Source organism: Neoarius graeffei, chromosome 7, assembly GCF_027579695.1.
Source record: "Neoarius graeffei isolate fNeoGra1 chromosome 7, fNeoGra1.pri, whole genome shotgun sequence".
NCBI classification, from domain to species: Eukaryota; Metazoa; Chordata; class Actinopteri; order Siluriformes; family Ariidae; genus Neoarius; species Neoarius graeffei.
This window is the reverse complement of record NC_083575.1, coordinates 20,690,867-20,712,806: the sequence shown is the minus strand read 5'-3', so window position 1 is coordinate 20,712,806 and position 21,940 is coordinate 20,690,867. Positions and strand designations below refer to the sequence as shown.

Sequence of the window (21,940 nt, the reverse complement as noted above, 5' to 3'; positions counted from 1 at the left end):
TACGTTTGCGTAAACCTTGGCGCGAATATCGAAGCAAAAACAACACGGAAGAAGCAGCAGCAGCAACAACAACAACAACAATAATAATAATGGATGACTTCGCGTTTGTACAGCTGCTGCTTCTCGTCGCTTAAAAATGGCGATCTTTCGCAGTCTTGTTATTGTTGTTGGTCTTAACAACTCCGCCCCCTCCGCTGACGTAAGCGGTTCTTTCCTCTGGCCCAGCAGAGAGTTGGTGCGAGCCTGGAACCGGTTTTTCTGGCCCCAGAGCCAGTTCTTTGTCAGTGGAAACAGAAAACCCGGTTCCAAACTAAGCACTGGCCCCAAACCAGCCCTGGAACTGCTTTGGTGGAAAAGGGGCAAGAGATGAAGGGTTTTTTTTTCTAGCTTTGCATGACTTCATCCCCGCCTGCAGGAGCCTGTTTCGAACCACCCTTGCTGTGTACTTAACCCCATCTTCCATTTGCCATTCTTTTTGTAGGTCACTTGATGTCATCCATCCTACAATTGTTGAATGACATTCGAAGGAGTTGACAGTTATGCGGGTCAGTGGAGAGTTGTTTTCGCCCTCTGCCAGTTTGCAACTTTGTCGTCTTCAGTGTCTATTGCTTGGCCTTGTTTTTATGAACTGCCACCTTTGAAATTTTAAGCATGAAAGCAACCTGGCGCTCACTGTATCCCTCTGCCAGTAAAGCCAGAATTGAATCCTTTTTCTCACTCAAAACTTTATTAACTCTTTTGGCAAGATGAATAAATGTTTTTGCATGACAGTTAAATTTAAGGTACTACTAGGACTGTTTTTCCCATCCAAACTGGTCCTATTGTAAGAGGATAGTGATGACCACAGCAGTGGTTTTTATACTTTTCCTCGTTAAATAAGAGTTGGTTCAGGTTATCACCTAATCGGTACTTCATTAAGCAAAATGAGGTGTGCTTGTGTTGGAATTTCAGCCATGCATACAGATGCTGATTTAAGAAAAAATTGAAGTGGTCTCTTAGTTTTTTCCAGAGCTGTGTGTGTCATATATATATATTAGTCTGAGGATGGCATGTTTCTTTTGTAAGGGGGGGGGAAGCAAGAGCAAATGTGTCAGATAACGGAATCCAGGGACGCATGTCTGCCCGGGGGCATTTTGAATTATTGACAGATTCAGAAAGTACAGTTTCTAAGCTTTCCAATGATGCCTTCCATGTGGAGATCTGACAATATTTGAAGAATGTGTGGCCTTTTGAAAGTGTATACCTCTTAAAACAGGAAAGGGAGAAAATCGCCCTCAAAGTTTTCCTTCTCAGTTACTCTAGGTGCAGGGCGGGCACATAATGGTGCTCATTTGCATGACATTAAGGAAAGCCCTACCCCCTACGAGCTAGCACGATGCTACTTTCATGTAAACAAAGATCACCACGTCAATTTTCCTTCCATGCAAAATATGCCCACAACAATTATGAAGTACAAAAATAAGTCCTAAAGTATACTTTAACGTTTTGTGGTTGAAAAATTACTCACACCGTAAGAAAGAAAGATAGCACGATGATGACACAACTAACACAATGCTAGTTTCATGTAAAGCCTCGGTCACAACCGGCCGTACCGTGCTCCTACGGCCGGTCTACATGCAAAAAACGCAAGAAACGCACGGAGGGCGCGCATGAAATGCACAAGAGCGCGCGTGTGACGTGCTGATTTTTGAGCCGTAGACTGGCCACAGAGGTTCGTTGTCATGTCTAACAAACTCTACGGGCGCTTACGTTTTTTTCAGGTTGCAAGACAAACTTACGGCCAACGCGCGTCTTTCTCTGTGAACAACAACAAAAAAAAAGCAGCGATTTGGGAAACGCCAAAAATCGCACGGCCAAAAAATCGTACGTCCGGCTGTGACCTAGGCTTAACCAAACCACAACGCTCTCCGTTACATGCAAAAATAACCACACAGCCTTAGATTAATAAACTCACCCCATCAGAAAGAGAAACGTCGCCTTGCACACATCAATGCCTCCGATGGAAAGTAGTCCTACAACGGTCCGTGTATCATCCGATCATTCAAGTATTCCATTCAATCTGGAAAATGAGGTTGCGTTTTTTTTTTTTGCTAGAAATGGTTATCTCCGATGTAAATACCGTGTGTCTGTTTGCTTCGTGGTGTTTTAGCTCCTCTGCGCTCTGTTTAGCTTGCTCATTCCATAGTGAAATTACATGCCTGTATGCAGCTTAAGTAGCCACGAGCTCAGCTCGTATCATACAGCTGAAAAAAGACTTAAATCATCATGTGAATGGCCCATGTGGTAATTTACCCACACCCCCCAGCAGGCTACAGTCCTGACAAAAACGAGACAATTTGCAACAAAAAATGTATGCTTTTCCAACAAAACAATCTATTATCTGAAATACCGATTGCATTCTTCAAGATCTCAACTTGTACATGATGGAAAAAAACAAAAATCACAAATTTCGAAAAAAAAAAATGCTTCTTTTGCGATTATCTCGGATTCGTTTCGGCCGACATGCGTCCCTGGATTCGGTGAGGGGTCACAAATGATACAATGCATTTAGTAGTAGTGAGAGTTGTGGGCTAGAGTTTCAGTACTGCTTTGGGCTCATTTAGTACTGAGATTTGTCTCTATCTATTTGCTAGTTTTCTCTTTGTAAATGGTAACCATAGAAAAGACCTTGGAAGCGCATAAGTGTGCTTCATCGTTTGCTCGAAGGCATATTTTGTAATGTGAATCACTGCTGGGTAACATTTCTGACATTTGGATTTATTTTGGGAGGGAAAAACATCCCTCTCTAACTCAAGCATCAATGCTATTTAATTATCATAGTAGGACTAATGATCAACATAAACTGTGTGGTGTGTATACATCTATAGCAGTAGTTACAAAGAACACCACACAGTAGCAATATAATCACCTACAAATAACAGGATTTACATCTTATGGCTCAATAAATCAGTACAGTCAAGTGGGAAAATGTGATGAGTACATCTCAGTAATCCAGTAATCTTGTACAAGTGAAACACATTGGACTCAAAATTGTAGGGGACAGCAGGGAGACTTGGGACAGTTTGTATTCCCATAAATTAATTTCAACCAATCAGGTTTTAGATTACATCAGAAGTTACACTTTGTCCCTTAGAGTAACCGACTTCCTTTGGAGCCATGAAGCCGGATACTGCAGTAAGGTTTGTGCAGTTAAATATTTTTGTCAACCAAAACTTGTATTTTCTACTTCGCCTCCACATCCATTCTGTGGTGCAGTGTACACTGGTGAATTCAGGATTTGTTAGGAATTAAAGTATCAACCGTATCTAGTTTTACTTAAGTTTTACTGTTGCAGCAGCCTAACCCAATCAGATCTACCAGATCGCAGCAGCAAAATTTACTGGTAAAACCTGTTGTTAAAACAAAGTGTGGTGAAGCAGCTTTTAGCTACTATGCAGTACAGCTATGGAACCAACTGCCAGAGGACATCAAAAATGCTCCTGCTGTTGGCAGCTTCAAATCTAGACTAAAGACCAAGCTGTTTTCAGATGCTTTCTGCTAACTGATAAATATCATCATCTTTACATGTTTTAAACTTTACTTAACTTTTACAGTCTTTGCATGTTTTAAACTTTACTTAACTTTTATTCTATTTTATTCTGCTGTTTTTTACTGAACTTTTACTTCATTTTATTATTTTATTTCTACTATTGTTTAATTCTTATTTTTTTCTCTCTTCTTCCCCATTTATTTTATGTAATTTTATTTTCTATTGTTTACTGTTTTGCTTTTACCTCTGTAAAGCACATTGAACTGCCACTGTGTATGAAATGCGCTATATAAATAAACTTGCCTTGCCTTAAATTCTGGGGAAAAACATTTTACGATTTTTTTTTTCAAAATGGCCATATGGGGAGAGTTGGGACAGTTCATGTTTATTTTTTCTTGTTAAACGATTTTACAAAAATTGTTTAATTTTTATTTCCCGCTGGCCGAAAGGCCTGAAGGGGGATTATGGCAGTGTCTGTCGTTCGTCCTGGGAAGGGTACTCACCTTTTGAAATCAACTCCTCTCACAATTTCTGGAGGAATTTCACGAAACTTGGCAGGATTCTTTGTTATATGTCGGTAATACGCATATTGTAATTCCGTTCAGTTCGGTCACGTTTTACCAGAGTTACAGCCCTTTATTAACAAATTATACTTTGACAATTTCATGAGAATGTTTTCCTTCTGAAATCAACTCCTCTCACAATTTGTGGAGGAATTTCACCAAACTTGGCAAAAGGCTTTGGTATATGACAGTTATACGCATATTGAAATTTAATTTAATCTGGGCAAATTTTTACCAGAGTTATGCCCTTGATTATGAACAAACTTGTACTTTGGCAATTTCATCAAGGTGTCCTTGCTTTCTGAAATCAACTTCTCTCACAATTTTTATCCCCCGCTGGCCAAAAGGCCCGAAGGGGGATTATGGCATAGCGATGTCCGTCTGCCCGTCCCGGGAAGGGTATTCACCTTCTGAAATCAACTCCTCTCATAATTTTTGGAGGAATTTCATGAAACTTGACAGGGTTCTTTGTTATATGTCGGTAATATGCATCTTGCAATTTTGTTCAATTCAGTTGTATTTTACTAGAATTATGACATAGTTGCCAGCAGGGGATATTATGCTCTCGGAGCACTTTTTATGCCTCCACCACCGTAAGGTGCAGGAGGCATTATGTTTTCAGGTTGTCCGTCCGTCCGTGCATGTGTGCGTCCGTCCCGAAACCTTGTGAACACGATATCTCAAAGGCTAATGAAAGGAATTTCACCAAACTTTCACCATTCGTGCGCTTTGGGACAAACATGAACTGATTAGATTTTGAGATCAAAAGGTCTAAGGTCAAGGTCACTATGAGGTCAAATGTCTGTCCGAAAGCCTTGTGAACACAATATCTCCAAGGCAAATGAAAGGAATTTCACCAAACTTTCACCATTTGTGCATTTGAGGACAAAGATAAATTAATTAGATTTTGAGATCAAAAGGTCTAAGGTCAAGGTCACTGTGAGGTCAAATGTCTGTCCGAAAACCTTGTGAACACAATATCTCCAAGGCTGATACAAGTAATTTCACCAGGTCAAGATTACTGTGAGGTCAAATGTCCATCCCCAAATCACAACTTAATAAGGCGTGTAGTCTACCAGGCGGAGGCATCCCCATCGACGCCGTTGGCGTCAAGTTCTATCTAGTTTTTTTTTTTTTTTTGTGGTTAACCATGTGGGCGTGTACCTGCATGAGGATGAAGCTTATTTCGTTCCTTCTTGGGAATGGAAGTGTTTTGTCTCGTCAGGTTTTGGGTAAACTGACATTTTTCTATTGCGGTACCAGCATTGTGTGTTCATACAGTTCATATGTTACAAGTTTTGATGATAAATAAAAATTAATCCTGTAGGCCGAGGTATTTTATTTTTGTTCCATGTCGCCCCGTCATGTCCCAAGTCTTCCAACATAATGTCTCATGTCTCCCTGCAAAAATAATGACAGAAAAAGTGAAGCCTGAACGCCAGTATGTGTGACAAGCTGAGAAACTAATGTTGTGGTAAGAGGGTATAGTAAATACTCTTATATGAATGTTACGCTACCCGCAAAGAATTTCACACAAACGAGAAAAGCTGAAAACTTGTCCCAAGTCTCCCCGCTGTCCCCTACATCAGTTTGGTCTTACGTTCCTAGTTAATGCTGTCTTGTATGCAAGCAGTATCATGTTAGGTTTGGGGCTTATGCAGCATACTTCAGGGTTTATGCTTTTGAAAGTCCACACTTTTAAATCAAGATCGACATCAATTTTCACACATTCACACCGAATAAATATGCTTCACTGCTTTTGGGAGCTTAAGTGGACCACGTTTGTTCTGTTTTTATACATCAATTTGCAACGCGCTGTAAATTGTGACTCGGCTTCTGATAAGTGGTATTGTCTTTAACAGAGGTTCACTTTCTTTTACAAATTGCAGCCCACTTGACAAAGAGCTCCCATGCAGAGCCAGAACAGGCCAGAACCAATCTCAGCTAAAAATGAGCTCTTAAGAAAATGGAGTCTGTACCGTATTTGGATGAATGATTTTTATGACACTCGACATAGTCAGTTGGCAGACAGGCTTAAATAATTAGTGTGATTATTCTGATGCCCTGCCTCTGGATGGCCCCATATGGACAGTTTAAAGATGTACTGTACTTGGAAACCATTAAGATGGCTTTAGACTGCAATTGCATTAGTCATTTCGCAGACACTCTTGTCCATAGCAACATACAGTGTACCCAGAGCAGCCTGGGGGTTCAGTGCTTTGCTCAAGAGCACATCAGCCATTCCTGCTGGTCCAGGGAATTGAACCAGCAACCTTTTGGTCCAAAAGCTGCTTCTCTAACCATTAGGCCAATTAATACAAACAGTTGCCACGAGCAGTCATCAAAATAACTTGATCAAAGTCGACTTCATGTTAAAACTATAATGATTGTGCTTTGCAGTCAAAAAGTGCACAGTTACAGAAGCGAGTTATTTATAATCGCACTATCTAGCGTCACCCATATAGATGACTTGCAACCACATGATCAAAATGCGCTACGTCATGCGCGTCCGCCATGATGGTGGATATACACTTGTGTTCAAAATAATAGCAGTCCAACACGACTAACCAGATCAATCACTGTTTTTGGTGGAAATTATATTACTACATGGCAAATAATTTACCAGTAGGTGTAGTAGAGTCATAGAAAACCAACAGACCCAACATTCATGATATGCATGCTCCTGAGTCTGTGTAATCGAATAATTAAGTGAAAGGGACGTGTTCAAAATAATAGCAGTGTGGAGTTCAATTAGTGAGATCATTCATTCTGTGAAAAAACAGATGTCAGTCAGGTGGCCCTAATTAAAGGATGAAGCCAGCACATGTTGTACATCCATTTCTCTCTGAAAACCTGAGAAACATGGGTCGTTCCAGACATTGTTCAGAAGAACAGCGTGCTTTGATTAAAACGTTGATTGGAGAGGTAAAACATATACTGTAAAGAAGTGCAGAAAATGATGGGCTGCTCAGCTAAAATGATCTCCAGTGCTTTAAAATGGACAGCAAAGCCAGAGAGACGTGGAAGAAAACAGAAGACTACCATTCGAATGGATCGAAGAATAGCCAGAATGATAAAGACTCAGCCAATGATCAGCTCCAGGGTGATCAAAGACGGTCTGAAGTTACCTGTGAGTACTGTGACAATTAGAAGATGCCTGTGTGAAGCTAATCTATCGGCAAGAAGCTCCCGCAAAGTTCCACTGTTAAAAAAAAAGACGTGCTGAAGAGGATACAATTTGCCAAAGAACACATTGACTGGCCTAAAGAGAAATGGAAAAACATTTTGTGGACTGATGAAAGTAAAATTGTTCTTTTTGGGTCCAAGAGCCGCAGACAGTTTGTCAGACGACCCCCAAACACTGAATTCAAGCCACAGTACACTCTGAAGACAGTGAAGCATGGTGGTGTAAGCATCATGATATGGGGATGCTTCTCTTACTATGGTGTTGGGCCCATTTATCGCATACCAGGGATCATGGATCAGTTTGCATATATCAAAATACTTGAAGAGGTCATGTTGCCTTATGCTGAAGAGGAAATGCCCTTGAAATGGGTGTTTCAACAAGACAACGACCCCAAACACACCAGTAAGCGAGCAGCATCAGGGTTCAAGACCAACAAAATGAAAGTTATGGAGTGGCCAGCCCAATCCCCGGACCTTAATCCGATAGAAAACTTGTGGGGTGACATCAAAAATGCTGTTTCTGAGGCAAAACCCAGAAACGCAGAGGAATTGTGGAATGTTGTCAAATCATCCTGGGCTGGAATACCTGTTCACAGGTGCCAGAAGTTCTCAGAAACCGTGGTTATACAACTAAATATTAGTTTAGTGATTCACAGGAATACTAAATCCTTAAGATTTTTTCAGTTTATACAGTAAATATTTGGAGTTTGTAATGAAAAATGCAGACACTGCTATTTTTTTGAACAGCCCAATGTTCATTTTTCTTCATTTTCTGTAAAGTAATTAAAATATTCATACATTTTTCTTCATGTTTTGATGTAGAATATAATGTGCAGTGTTCCCAATGCATGGAAATAAAAACTATTATAAAGATTTTGAGCTTTACTCACGTTTTTAAACACACTGCTATTATTTTGAACACAACTGTACAAAGCAACCAGGATGGCAGCTGCTGAAAGCGTGTCTGTAAACAGTGCTGAATTTTCTCAGTATTACCATGATTCGAACGCTCGAGCAAAGATCCGATACAAAGAGGAGATAGATGTGTGTGATTTTGACCCATATTGTTTTAAAAAGTCAGACTTTTCTGAAGATAAGACGCTTCTACCGATAATGGAGTACCCAGATATCGCGTTCTATCTGATTTGGCTGCCGAAGAATGAAGTCTGACCTTGGACGAAACATAACCCATGTTCTGAGTGGGTGCCCAGTCTGGATTGTTTCTATTGTATAATTTTGCTGGCGCTTCTAGAAGTGAAATAGTAATACACGTGTTAAAATTCTAACAACGACCGAGTGAATCACGACAAGAGAACACTCATTTTATAGCAAAGTTCTCGTGGCACGAAATAAAATTCTTCCATGAGAGGGGCGGCACGGTGGTGTAGTGGTTAGCACTGTCGCCTCACAGCAAGAAGGTCCAGGTTCGAGCCCCGTGGCCGGCGAGGGCCTTTCTGTGTGGAGTTTGCATGTTCTCCCCGTGTCCGCGTGGGTTTCCTCCGGGTGCTCCGGTTTCCCCCACAGTCCAAAGACATGCAGGTTAGGTTAACTGGTGACTCTAAATTGACCATAGGTGTGAATGTGAGTGTGAATGGTTGTCTGTGTCTATGTGTCAGCCCTGTGATGACCTGGCGACTTGTCCAGGGTGTACCCCGCCTTTCGCCTGTAGTCAGCCGGGATAGGCTCCAGCTTGCCTGCGACCCTGTAGAACAGGATAAAGTGGCTAGAGATAATGAGATGAGATGAGATATTATTGAGAGAGCTTTTGAATCTCACCGGAGATAAAATGATTACTGCAAACACGAGCTGTTTTGGTTTTAGCCTCTGTTAGATCAGCCCTGCCGATGTTGTTCAGCCGTGCTCATCTCCTTTCCGTACTAAACCTCAGTTTCCTCGCCCTCTTTCCGAATCACGGACGGAATTCTAAAAAATCGGAATGTGCTACGGTCACGAGTACTGTTGTGACCACAACCATATACAACACAAAAATATGGCATAGCTAAAAGAACGCTTAAAGCAGTGGGAAAACAAAGGGAGTTACGCACGCGTGACTGTTTTGTATGGAATGTCGCTTGACCCCGCATTTGTATCTCCACCAATGTGGCCGACATCCGGGTTTCTATTTTGCTTTGACGTCACTTGCAGGTCAAGGATAAGGATAGGTTCCCTTTTGAGTCTGGTTCCTCGTAAGGATTCTATCTCATGTCCTCTCTGGGAGTTTTTCTTTGCCACCATTGCCTCTAGCCTGCTCATTTGGGATAAATTTATATATTCGTATACAGTGGCATGCAAAAGTTTGGGCACCCTTACTGAAAATGTCTGTTACTGTGACTAGTTAAGTGAGCAGAAGATGAACTGATCACCAAAATGCATAAAGGTAAAGACGACACGTTTCAGCATTTTCTGCAAGATTTGTGTATTATTTTTGTTTTGTACAATTGGAGAGTGAAAAAAGAAAAGGAACACCATGTGAAAGTTTGGGCACCCCAATACATTTGAGTTCTCACGTAACTTTTACCAAGGTTCCAGACCTTAATTAGCTTATTGAGCTGTGGCTTGTTCAAATTCTTCGTTAGGAAAGGTCAGATGATGCAGATTTCAAAGCTGTATAAATTCTCTGACTCCTCAAACTTGTCCCTAAAATCAACAGCCATGGGCTCCTCTAAGCAACTCCCTCGCATTCTGAATAATAAAATAATTGATGCTCACAAAGCAGGAGAAGGCTACAAGAACATAGCAAAGTGTTTTCAGGTAGCTGTTTCCTCAGATTGTAATGTTATTAAGAAATGGCAGTTAACAGAAACAGTGGAGATCAAGGTGAGGTCTGGAAGATGAAGAAAACTTTCTGAAAGAACTGCTCGTTGGATTGCTAGAAAGGCAAATAAAAACCCCTGTTTGACTGCAAAAGACCTTCAGAAAGATTTAGCAGACCCTGGAGTGGTGGTGCACTGTTCTGCTATGCAGCAACACCTGAACAAATATGACCTTCATGAGAGAATCATCAGAAGAAAACCTTTCCTGCGTCCGAGCCACAAAATTCAGTGTCTGAAGTTTGCAAATAAACATCTAAATAAGCCTGTTGCATTTTGGAAACAAGTCCTGTGGACTGATGAAATCAAAATGGAACTTTTTGGCCACAATGTGCAAAGGTATGTTTGGAGAAAAAAGGGTGCCAAATTCCAGGAAAAGAACACCTCTCCAACTCTGAAGCATGGGTGTGGATCGATCATGCTTTGGGCTTGTGTTGCAGCCAGTGGCACAGGGCACATTTCATTGGTCGACGGAAGCATGGATTCGAATAAATACCAGCAAACTCTGGAAGCAAACATCACATCTGTAAAAAAGTTGAAGTTAAAAAGAGGATGGGTCCTACAATAAGACGATGATCCAAAACACACCTTAAAATCTACAGTGGAATACTTCAAGAGGCACAAGCTGAAGGTTTTGCCCAGGCCCTCACAGTCCCCTGACCTAAACATCATTGAAAATCTGTGGATAGATCTCAAAAGAGCAGTGCATGCAAGACAGCCCAAGAAACTTGTAGAACTGGAAGCCTTTTGCAAGGACGAATGCGCAAAAATCCCCCAGGTAAGAACTGAAAGATTATTAGCTGGCTACAAAAAGTGTTTACAAGCTGTGGTACTTGCCAAAGGGGGTGTTACTAGATACTAACCATGCAGGGTGCCCAAACTTTTGCTTTGGGCCCTTTTCCTTTTTTGTCATTTAGAAAATGTAAAAGATGAAAATAAATTGTTTTTGCTTAAAATATTAAGGGAATGAGTCATCTTTATGCCTTTTGGAGATCATTTCATCTTCAACTTGCTTAACTGTTCACAGTAACAGCAATTTTGACCAGGGGTGCCCAAACTTTTGCATACCACTGTACAGCACCAATCAAGAAAAATTTGGACACACTCATTACTGTGAATGAGCAAGTGTGTCCAAACTTTTGACTAGTACTGTATGTAAAATTTATATCTGGAATGTGTATATTTGTAAAGTCCATTGTTAAAAGCGATATACAAATAGAATTGAATTGAATTGATTATGCAAGCAACCTCTTATAATGTGATCACACTAGTGTTACCCATCAGACCACTTTTTTTTGTCCCGCTTCTTCTCCCGCAGTTTTTGAGATATTGACCCCAAACTTCCAACTTCAACTTGTCTGTCCTGTGCCTGAATACTGTTTTGTATCCAGCTTTTGGAAAGATGCACTCGTTCTCTCTATTGAAATGAATGGAGTTTCAGAATCAGAGTCTTCCTGCTTCATCAGAGAGCCAGCAAACTTAATACGACACCTCAGGCTAACTCAGCCAACCCATACAGTGGTGCTTGAAAGTTTGTGAACCCTTTAGAATTTTCTATATTTCTGCATAAATATGGCCTAAAACATCATCAGATTTTCACACAAGTCCTAAAAGTAGATAAAGAGAACCCAGATAAACAAATGAGACAAAAATATTAGACTTGGTCATTTATTTATTGAGGAAAAGGATCCAATATTACATATCTGTGAGTGGCAAAAGTATGTGAAACTTTGCTTTCAGTACCTGGTGTGACCCCCTTGTGCAGCAATAACTGCAAATAAACGTTTCCGGTAACTGTTGATCAGTCCTGCACACCGGCTTGGAGGAATTTTAGCCCATTCCTCCGTACAGAACAGCTTCAACTCTGGGATGTTGGTGGGTTTCCTCACATGAACTGCTCGCTTCAGGTCCTTCCACAACATTTCGATTGGATTAAGGTCAGGACTTTGACTTGGCCATTCCAAAACATTAACTTTATTCTTCTTTAACCATTCTTTGGTAGAACAATTTGTGTGCTTAGTGTCGTTGTCTTGCTGCATGACCCACCTTCTCTTGAGATTCAGTTCATGGACAGATGTCCTGACATTTTCCTTTAGAATTCGCTGGTAGAATTCAGAATTCGTTGTTCCATCACTGATGGCAAGCCGTCCTGGCCCAGATGCAGCAAAACAGGCCCAAACCATGATACTACCACCACCATGTTTCACAGATGGGATAAGGTTCTTATGCTGGAATGCAGTGTTTTCCTTTCTCCAAACATAACGCTTCTCATTTAAACCAAAAAGTTCTATTTTGGTCTCATCCGTCCACAAAACATTTTTCCATTAGCCTTCTGGCTTGTCCACATGATCTTTAGCAAACTGCAGATGAGCAGCAATGTTCTTTTTGGAGAGTAGTGGCTATCTCCTTGCAACCATGACATGCACACCATTGTTGTTCAGTGTTCTCCTGATGGTAGACTCATGAACATTAACATTAGTCAATGCGAGAGAAGCCTTCAGTTGCTTAGAAGTTACCCGGGGGTCCTTTGTGACCTTGCCGACTATTACACACCTTGCTCTTGGAGTGGTCTTTGTTGGTCGACCACTCCTGGAGAGGGTAACAATGGTCTTGAATTTCCTCCATTTGTGCACAATCTGTCTGACTGTGGATTGGTGGAGTCCAAACTCTTTAGAGATGGTTTTGTAACCTTTTCCAGCCTGATGAGCATCAACAATGCTTTCTCTGAGGTCCTCAGAAATCTCCTTTGTTCGTGCCATGATACACTTCCACAAACGTATGTTGTGAAGATCAGACTTTGATAGATCCCCGTTTTTTTAAATAAAACAGGGTGCCCACTCACACCTGACTGTCATCCCATTGATTGAAAACACCTGACTCTAATTTCACCTTCAAATTAACTGCTAATCCTAGAGGTTCACATACTTTTGCCACTCACAGATGTGTAATATTGGATCATTTTCCTCAATAAATAAATGACCAAGTATAATATTTTTGTCTCATTTGTTTAACTGGGTTCTCTTTATCTACTTTTAGGACTTGTGTGAAAATCTGATGTTGTTTTAGATCATATTTATGCAGAAATATAGAAAATTCTAAAGGGTTCACAAACTTTCAAGCACCACTGTATATGCCATCAGCTATGACTCTCACTCATCTTTTTCTTGATTTTCATTCATCCAGTTTTCTCCCATTGGCAGCAATGCATTTTTGGCTCCATTCAAATGGATGGAGTTTTGGAATCAAAGTCTTCCTGCTCAGTCATGCTTCGTCAGAGAGCCGCCAAGCTTCATTTCGTAGTTCAGACCCGCTCACCTAACATACACATCAATCCGTCATGAGCCACACTCATCTTTTTTTTGGACTGCAGCACAATCACATTTGTATTTTCCTGCGGAACTGCATCTCTTTTTAACACTACTCTTTTTTTAATGTCTTTCTTGTTGCATATATTTCAAGTTCATATTATGAGTAATTTCATTTAATTTGGGATATATACAGTCCTGTGCAAAAGTCTTAGATACCCCATTTTATTTCCTACAAACTTTATAGATTTCTATTTTATGACTTCTACATTGAGTCAGTACAAAAACATTTTAGAGTCCCAAACGTTTGTTTTCCAGCACAAAATTAAATATTACAGAAAAAAAGTTTGTATCTGAGCAGCATATTACACAAGAGAGCACTTTTCAGATTAAAAAAGAAATCATAACGAAAGCTACTGGGTTTTGGTGCAAAATGAAGACGCAAGTGTGACAGTCAAAGTGTCCAGAAGAACTGTGGTTGGTTCTGTAAGATGCTCAGTAAAACCTACAGCTCATTTCCGCATTAAACTGTACTCACTGTACCTGACACTACTATTTTTTTTTTTTTTTAAAGCAAAGGGTCATCTCACACAAAATACTGACTTTGTTTAATTTATTATGGATTACTGCCGTTTATAGTATTTTTTTTAATGTTGAAACATTTAATTTCATTATTTTTTAAGCCATTTCCATCTCTTGCTCTCTCTTTCTCAGGTGCGTCTGAACCCAACTGAAGCCTCGGACGTGCTGAAGCGCTGGGCTGAGTACCTCTGCTCTGCTCAGGTCAATCAGAAGTCCAAAGCAATACTGGTGCTTCTCTCACTGGGCTGCTTCCAGAAAGTGGGCGAGATGCTCCACAGGTCTGCAGTACATTTACACTTATTCATTTAGATGCTTTTCAGAATACAATTCAAGCACGTTACCACTGGAAGCCTGCGTTTCCATGAGTGAATGAGAAACAAATATAACCCCAATTCCAAAAAAGTTGGGACTCTATGTAAAAACAGAATGTGATCATTTGGAACTCATAGAAACCCTATATTTCATTGAAAATAGTACAAAGACAACATATCAAATGTTGAAACTGAGAAATTTTATTGTTTTTTGAAAAATATATGCTCATTTTGAATTTGATATCAGCAACACGTTTCAAAAAAGTTGGGACAGGGGCATGTTTACCACTGTGTTGCATCACTTCTACTTTTAGCAACACTCTGTAAACGTTTGGGAACTGAGGAGACCAATTGCTGTAGTTTTGAAAGAGAAATGTTGTCCCATTCTTGCCTGATATACAATTTCAGTTGCTCAACAGTTCGGCGTGTCCTTTGTCGTATTTTGCACTTCATAATGCGCCAAATGTTTTAAATGGGAGACAGGTCTGGACTGCAGGCAGGCCAGTTTAGCACCCGGACTCTTTTACTACAGAGCCATGCAGTTTTAATTTGTGCAGAAAGCAGTTTGGCATTGTCTTGCTGAAAGAAGGAAGGCCTTCCCTGAAAAAGATTTTTGTCTGGATGGCAGCATTATTGCCCTGAAACGTGTATATATCATTCAGCATTAATGATGCCTTCCCAGATGTACAAGCTACCCATGGTCATGTGCACTAATGCCCCCTCATACCATCACAGATGCTGGCTTTTGAACCGTGCACTGATAACAAGCCGGATGGTCCCTCTCCTCTTTAGCCTGGAGGACATGGTGTCCATGATTACTAAAAAGAATTTCTACTTTTGATTCGTCAGACCTCGGGACAATTTTCCACTTCACCTCAGTCCATTGTAAAAGAGCTCGGGCCCAGAGAAGGTGGCGGTGTTTCTGGATGTTGTTTATATCTGGTTTTAACTTGCGGTTGTGGATGCAGTAATGAACTGTTTTCACAGATGATGGTTTTCTGAAGTGTTCCTGAGCCCATACAGTGATTTCCACGACAGACACGTGTCTGCTTTTAATGCAGTGTCACCTGAGGGCCTGAAGATCACAGGTATCCAATGTCAGTTTTCAGCCTTGTCTCTTGCATACAGAGATTTCTCCAGATTCTCTGAATCTTTTAATGATATTATGTACCATAGATGATGTGATTCACAAATTCTTTCAATTTTACATTGAGGAATGTTATTCTTAAATTGTTGCACTGTTTGCCCACGCAGTCTTTCACAGAGCGGTGAACCCCTCCCCATCTTTACTTCTGAGAGACTCCGCCTCTCTGGGATGCTCTTTTTATACCTAATCATGTTATTGACCTGTTGCCAATTCATCAAATTAGGGTGTTTTTTTTTAAAAGCATTACCCAACATTTCCGTCTTTTGTTGCCCCTGTCCCAACTTTTCTGGAACATGTTGCTGATATCAAATTCAAAATGAGCATATGTTTTGTTTTGTTTTTTCAAAAAAAAAAAATTTCTCAGTTTCAACAACTGATCTATTGTCTTTGTATTATTTTCTATGAAATATAAGGTTTCCATGATTTTCAAATCTTCACATTCTGTGTTTTACACAGCGTCCCAACTTTTTTTGGAATTGGGGTTGCGCAAGACCATTGCAAGAATAAGAACAAGAGATGAACCAAGTGCAGTCAAACTGACAAAATGGTCAACCAGATGATGTTTGTTTACAAGTCCAGGAAATAAGAGTGGGTGCTGTAATAACTTGCAATAGTGTCATGACATGTCAAGTAAAAACTGATGACCACAAGCAGCCGAAGACGGTGAAGCGCGAGAGTGCTGAGGGTGTTTGCGTATTGACAAGTGCTGTCTCAGTACAAAATACTGCTTCTCTCTCTCTCTTTCTTTCTTCCTTATTGGATTGTTCTTTCTGGAAACGTTCTCATCATTTCTTCTTCCTTATCCTCACGAGAAGTTCCTGGAGGATTGTATTTAGAAGGGTGTGGGTTCAGTTCTCTGTATTTTTGCTGGCCTTGTGAAGGAGAATGTTTGTTTTACATTTTATTTATCTGACACTTTTTTTTTCCCCCAAAGCAACTTTTTACAATCAAGACAGGATACAACTGGGCTTTTGAGGGTTAAAGGTCTTGCTTATGGACCCAACAGTGGCAGAGTGGAGGTGCTGGGATTTGAAGTTAGTAGTCCACTGAGCCACTATGGTTTCAGTACCCCAGTAAGATAATCTTGTTTAGGTATTTGGTACAACTTGAGCCCTAATATTATCTGTAGTAAACATTAAAGCACATGATGTGCATTATATACCCCTTTTCCACCAAATCAGTTCCAGGGCTGGTTCGGGGCCGGTGCTGGTTCACAACTCGTTCAACTTGCGAGCCAGCTGAGAACCAGTTTGCTTTTCCATAGCTCGCGGTGCTAAGGGGAGCCACGTCATTACGTTGCTGTATACGTCAGTTACGTCGCTATATTTGCATAAACCTTGGCGCGAATATCGAAGCAAAAACAACACGGAAGAAGCAGCAACAACAATAATAATAATAATAATGGATGACTTCGCGTTTGTACAGCTGCTGCTTCTCGTCGCTTAAAAATGGCGATCTTTCGCGGTCTTGTTATTGTTGTTGGTCTTAACAACTCCGCCCCCCCCGCTGACGTAAGCGGTTCTTTCCTCTGGCCCAGCAGAGAGTTGGTGCTAGCCTGGAACCAGTTTTTCTGGCCCCAGAGCCAGTTCTTTGTCAGTGGAAACAGAAAACCCGGTTCCAAACTAAGCACTGGCCCCGAACCAGCCCTGGAACTGCTTTGGTGGAAAAGGGGCATTAGTGTTGAAAATGTTGAGAAATCTAACAATCACCGCCTTTATCCAAGACTACACACACAATTGTGTTTTTTTTGTTTTGTTTTGTTTTTTCTGGACTAAAACATCCCAACAGTGTCCGTATATCCTGTAGTGGTAGTGAATAATTTATGAAATTAATGAAGATGTCAGTTTTATTTGAAAAGCCTTGGAAAGCTAATGGATATCGGTCTTTCCTCCTTATGTTCCCTTATCTTCAGCATGAGGTATTTTGACCGGGCGGCTCTTTTCATTGAATCCTGTCTGAAATACGGCGTGATGGAGGCCAATGACGCTACTAATATCCTTCCAAGGGCTTGCACTGCTTCTTTACAACAATGACTTGATTTAAAGAGGAGTGTTGAATGTAGTATAATGATAACAGTTCCGGCTACAGATTGTAATTATAAAACCCACAAGAAGCCTCCGCTTCCGATGTTTGGTTATCCATGAAACCCCCCTTTTTTTTTTTTTTGTCATTACAGTCTAGCCCATTGTACGCATGTGGGGGGAAAAATGTGCAAAAGCAGTTACGTGTGTTCCTGTTTGTTTCATAGTGCTTTTCTGTTGCACGCAAGACAAAAACGTCGAGGTTGTTCAGTTCAGCATAGCATCATGAATTGCTTATTAAAAAAAGGGCATTAAAATAATTTTGAAATATTTATGTTCAGTATTTACTGAGCCAGAAAACACTTAAATGCAAAGTGGTTCGGTAGAACTGTGACCAGGCAATTTGGCGTGGGGGGGGGGGTAGTTAAATTGCTCCCTTCATTGGTTTTGCGTCATGAATGTGTCTGCAAAAGAGGTAAGAAAATAATTTTCACCAATCCCTGATCATATTTACTCATGCTTTTGACTTCAGTTTCAAGATACAACATGTTCAAGTAAAGCTTTTCAACCTAATCGTTCTCCCCTCCTACTGTCTCCAAATATTTACACTTTTCCACACAGCACTCATCATTTTTTCCCTCCAAATGCTTCCTTAACGCTGCGGCCATTTACATAAGCTAATAGGGGCAGCGTTTTCCTCCTACGCCGGACTCCTTCACTCGGTCGGATTGAGAGAGGGAGCAGCGCTGTGGGCCTCCAAGGCTGGAGGAGCAGGAGAGGAGCTCCTGGAGGAGTTGTTCCAGAACGAAGGCTCCGGCTCCGGATCCGATCACACACCTGGGGAGGAGGAGAAGAAGAGCAGCCTGGGAATCACTGAATCGCTCTAGAGCTTTCAGGTTAAGGGGAGAACTTAAATAAGTGTGTTTGTTTTATATTTGTTGGTGGGAGTTGCTTTGAGAAGGAAAAAAATAATTGAATGTTATTGAATGTGAGCGTATGTAAAGTGTGCGTGAGCGAGAACGCGATCATTCACATGTACAATAAAAGCAGGCACTTCATCTTACTATGGGTTTGTTTAACCTCTTTGCATTGAGTGGTCATGTTGCCCACTACCTTGTCTCTCTCACACACACGCGTATACTAAGACAGTGAAAACACTTGAGCCATTTTTTTTTTTAAATGGCTTCATCATAAACCATAACCAAATGCAATGTGCTGCTTCAGACATTCCAAAGGTCTTTTTTTTTTTTGACCAAACAATTCTGGGTCATACATGAAGTATTCATTGTGTATGGAATAAAATGAGTGGAGTGTTTTTGTTCATCTTATACCACCGTGATTCGCCAACAATTACTTTTAGTTTCTCATATACAAATAAACAAAATGTCGATCTTTTTGACCATTTAACGTCGTGGAACATCCAAGACTCAAGTTAGTCCCTGTTATCACTTACTTTATACCAGTCACTTCCTCAACAACAACTTCTGTCTCTCAAAGTTAATAAGAGAAGAAACCATGGCTGAAAACATACAAAAGCACTCACACCCCAGACTCCTTCCCTAAACTGATAAACGAATATCTCTGTAAAGATCTACTCCATAGCAATGATTATACATTTTTCATCTCTTTGTTAAATAAGCAACAGGTTTTCATTTGGATCTTAATTCACTATGTGGAGTGTGCGCACGCTGGACAAAGCCTTCTGAATGAGCTGTTACTATAGAAATAATGTATTAGAAAGAATGAGCACATTGATGTACAGTAAATCTATCATTGATGTCACACCTGGGACTACTGACATAGCCGTGCTCTAGGAAATGAATCAAAATCTTCCCTTTTTTGAGAATTTGACAATATCGAAGTGAGATAATGACGTGTAAAAACACAGTATTTAAGAATGAAATGTCTGAGGAATATGACGGAGTATTAGGGCCATGGTACATTAAAAAAAAATCAAAGAATTTCTAAGATTAAAGGTGTGGGGGGGAACTCAGATATTCTTGAGATTATAAAGCTACAAATGTACAAGGAAAAAAAAAACTCTCATGCTTTGTAGCTTCCTGGCTGCAGTGCATTCTGAGAACTGGAGTTAAAATATTTTAGCACTTTATTCCTTCATATTGCACGATCGAGGATTTCCTATAACTCTCAGCTCAGCTGTGTGAGAGTAACAGAGAATTTGGGTAGATGTGGAGAATCCACACACTGAAAGTAACGGGAAACTGCTCGCGCACAGTAATTACAGTATACGTTTATAAATTGCTAAAACAAATAGAAAAGTAAATAAAACCTGCGTGGTTTATACGGTCCTTTTGCATCCAGTCAATCACAAGCTTCCTGGCTGGAATACATTCTGGGAAATGTAGTTGCAAATCTCTTAGCACTTTATTCTCTTGTATTGCACGATTGAAAAGGAAGAGACTGCATTTCCTGTAAGTGTAGGCTCAGCCGGGGCGACTGTGGTGCGACTACGTTCATCCGACCTTTCAAAGTGAAGCGATGCGGATCCTTGAGGGGGAAAAAAAAAAAAAAAGATATTTTGAGATTATTTTTTTTCCTCGTAGAAAATTTGTGAATTTTTAATCCCAGATTTTTTTTCCCTCAAATTTCTGACTTATAAATCTTGGAATTTTATGACTTTATAATCTCAGAGAATATCTGAGATTACGAGTTTTGCTCATAAATGTACATCTATCGTTTCAGAAATTGAGTTTTTTTTTTTTTTAAATAACTTTCAATGACCCTAATACGCCATTGTAGTGGAATGAACATGTTTAAACGTCACATATACTGTACAAGGAGAAATGTATGAATTATATAATGAAAGATTTATGTAACCATTTAGAATCAGCTCCAGAACGAGTCTGATGTAGAGTACATACAGAGAGTGGGACCAGATATTGGGGAGGAATAAAAAAATAAAACAGACAGAATTGAAAACTTTAAAATCTTGTCATCCAGCATGAACATAGCTACACTGTGGTGTCCCCTTTTTAAAGTAAAGCATAATTATCAGTGCTGTTTTGGGTAATGTTAGTGCTGTAGTTATATCTGTGTGTGTGTGTGTTATTACAGTCAGAGAGAAATATACAGTAGTGTTAATTTCTCAGCCTCGTGTGTGTCTCTGTTTTGACAGCTGATTGTTCATAAATGTATCCCTGTGCTGTTCTTCACCGAGTTCTTTATAAGAAACCTCTTTGTTCCAGAAACATTGTTGTTGTTTGTTCCTGGCTTCCTTTTTAAGCAAATATTGACTCTGAATATTGTAATGATGGATGTGGAATCATTCTGAAATTGTCTACATGGTGATGTTTCCTTGTAAACAGAAGCACAGTGAATTGGTGCATGCAGTTGCTTTGTGATTATCAAATGAATAAATATGTATATAGGAAAAGCAATAAACGTCTATGGAACGTTAGTGTGTCATTTATTTTCCCTCTGTGCACGCTGGAGCTGCATCGGATAAATATCTAAATCTGTATCAGTGGGTGTATGTTGTGTTTGATCCCTTTTTAAAATCCTGTACATTTAATTTGAAATGTGATAGTTATATTTTAGTCATACCGTATGTACAATCACCATCTGCCATGGTTCTCTAAGCCAGTTATTCTCCATAATGTACAGTGCCTTGCAAAAGTATTCATCCCCCTTGGTGTTTGTCCTGTTTTGTCACATTACAAGCTGGAACTAAAATGGATTTTCGGGGGGGTTAGCACTATTTGATTTACACAACATGCCTACAACTTTAAAAGGTACACTTTTTTTTGACAACACAAACAATAAAATGAAAACACAGAAATTTGGAGTGTGCATAGGTATTCACCCCCCCAAAGTCAATATTTTGTAGAGCCACCTTTTGCTGCAATTACAGCTGCAAGTCTCTCGGGATATGCCTCTATTAGCTTGGCACATCTAGCCACTGGGATTTTTGCCCATTCCTCAAGGCAAAACTGCTCCAACTCCTTCAAGTTAGATGGGTTGCATTAGTATATAGCAATCTTCAGGTTATGCCACAGATTCTCAATTGGATTGAGGACTGGGCTTTGATTAGGCCATTCCAAGACATTTAAATGTTTCCCTTTTAACCACTCCAGTGTAGCTTTAGCAGTATGTTTAGGGTCATTGTCCTGCTGGAACATGAACCTTTGTCCCAGTCTCAAACCTCTGGCTGACTTGAACAGGTTTCCTCCAGAATTGCCCTGTATTTAGTGCCATCCATTTTTCCTTCAGTCCTGACCAGCTTTCCTGTCCCTGCAGATGAAAAATATCCCCACAGCATGATGCTGCCACCACCATGCTTCATTGTAGGGATGGTGTTCTCAGGGTGTTGGGTTTGCGCCACACATGGAGTTTCCCATGATGGCCAAAAAGTTCAATTTTTGTCTCATTTGACCAGAGAATAATCTTCCATGTGTTTGGGGAGTCTGCCACATGCTGTTGGGCAAACTCCAAATGTGTTTTCTTCAGCAATGGCTTTTTTCTGGCC

The 21,940-nt window shown here is 40.3% G+C and overlaps 1 protein-coding gene across 1 annotated transcript in view; it reads left to right on the top strand.

The window, feature by feature from the left end:
* The window catches only part of wdr11 (WD repeat domain 11), a 411,155-nt gene extending 390,283 nt beyond the window's left edge, over positions 1–20,872 (top strand). Inside the window, exons 27-29 of the mRNA XM_060925398.1 lie at positions 14,108–14,253; positions 17,346–17,428; positions 18,130–20,872. Of these exons, the coding sequence (XP_060781381.1) occupies positions 14,108–14,253; positions 17,346–17,428; positions 18,130–18,341 (441 nt within the window). The 3' untranslated portion in view covers positions 18,342–20,872. The remainder of the gene's footprint in view (positions 1–14,107; positions 14,254–17,345; positions 17,429–18,129) is intronic.
* Positions 20,873–21,940: the final 1,068 nt, after the last annotated feature.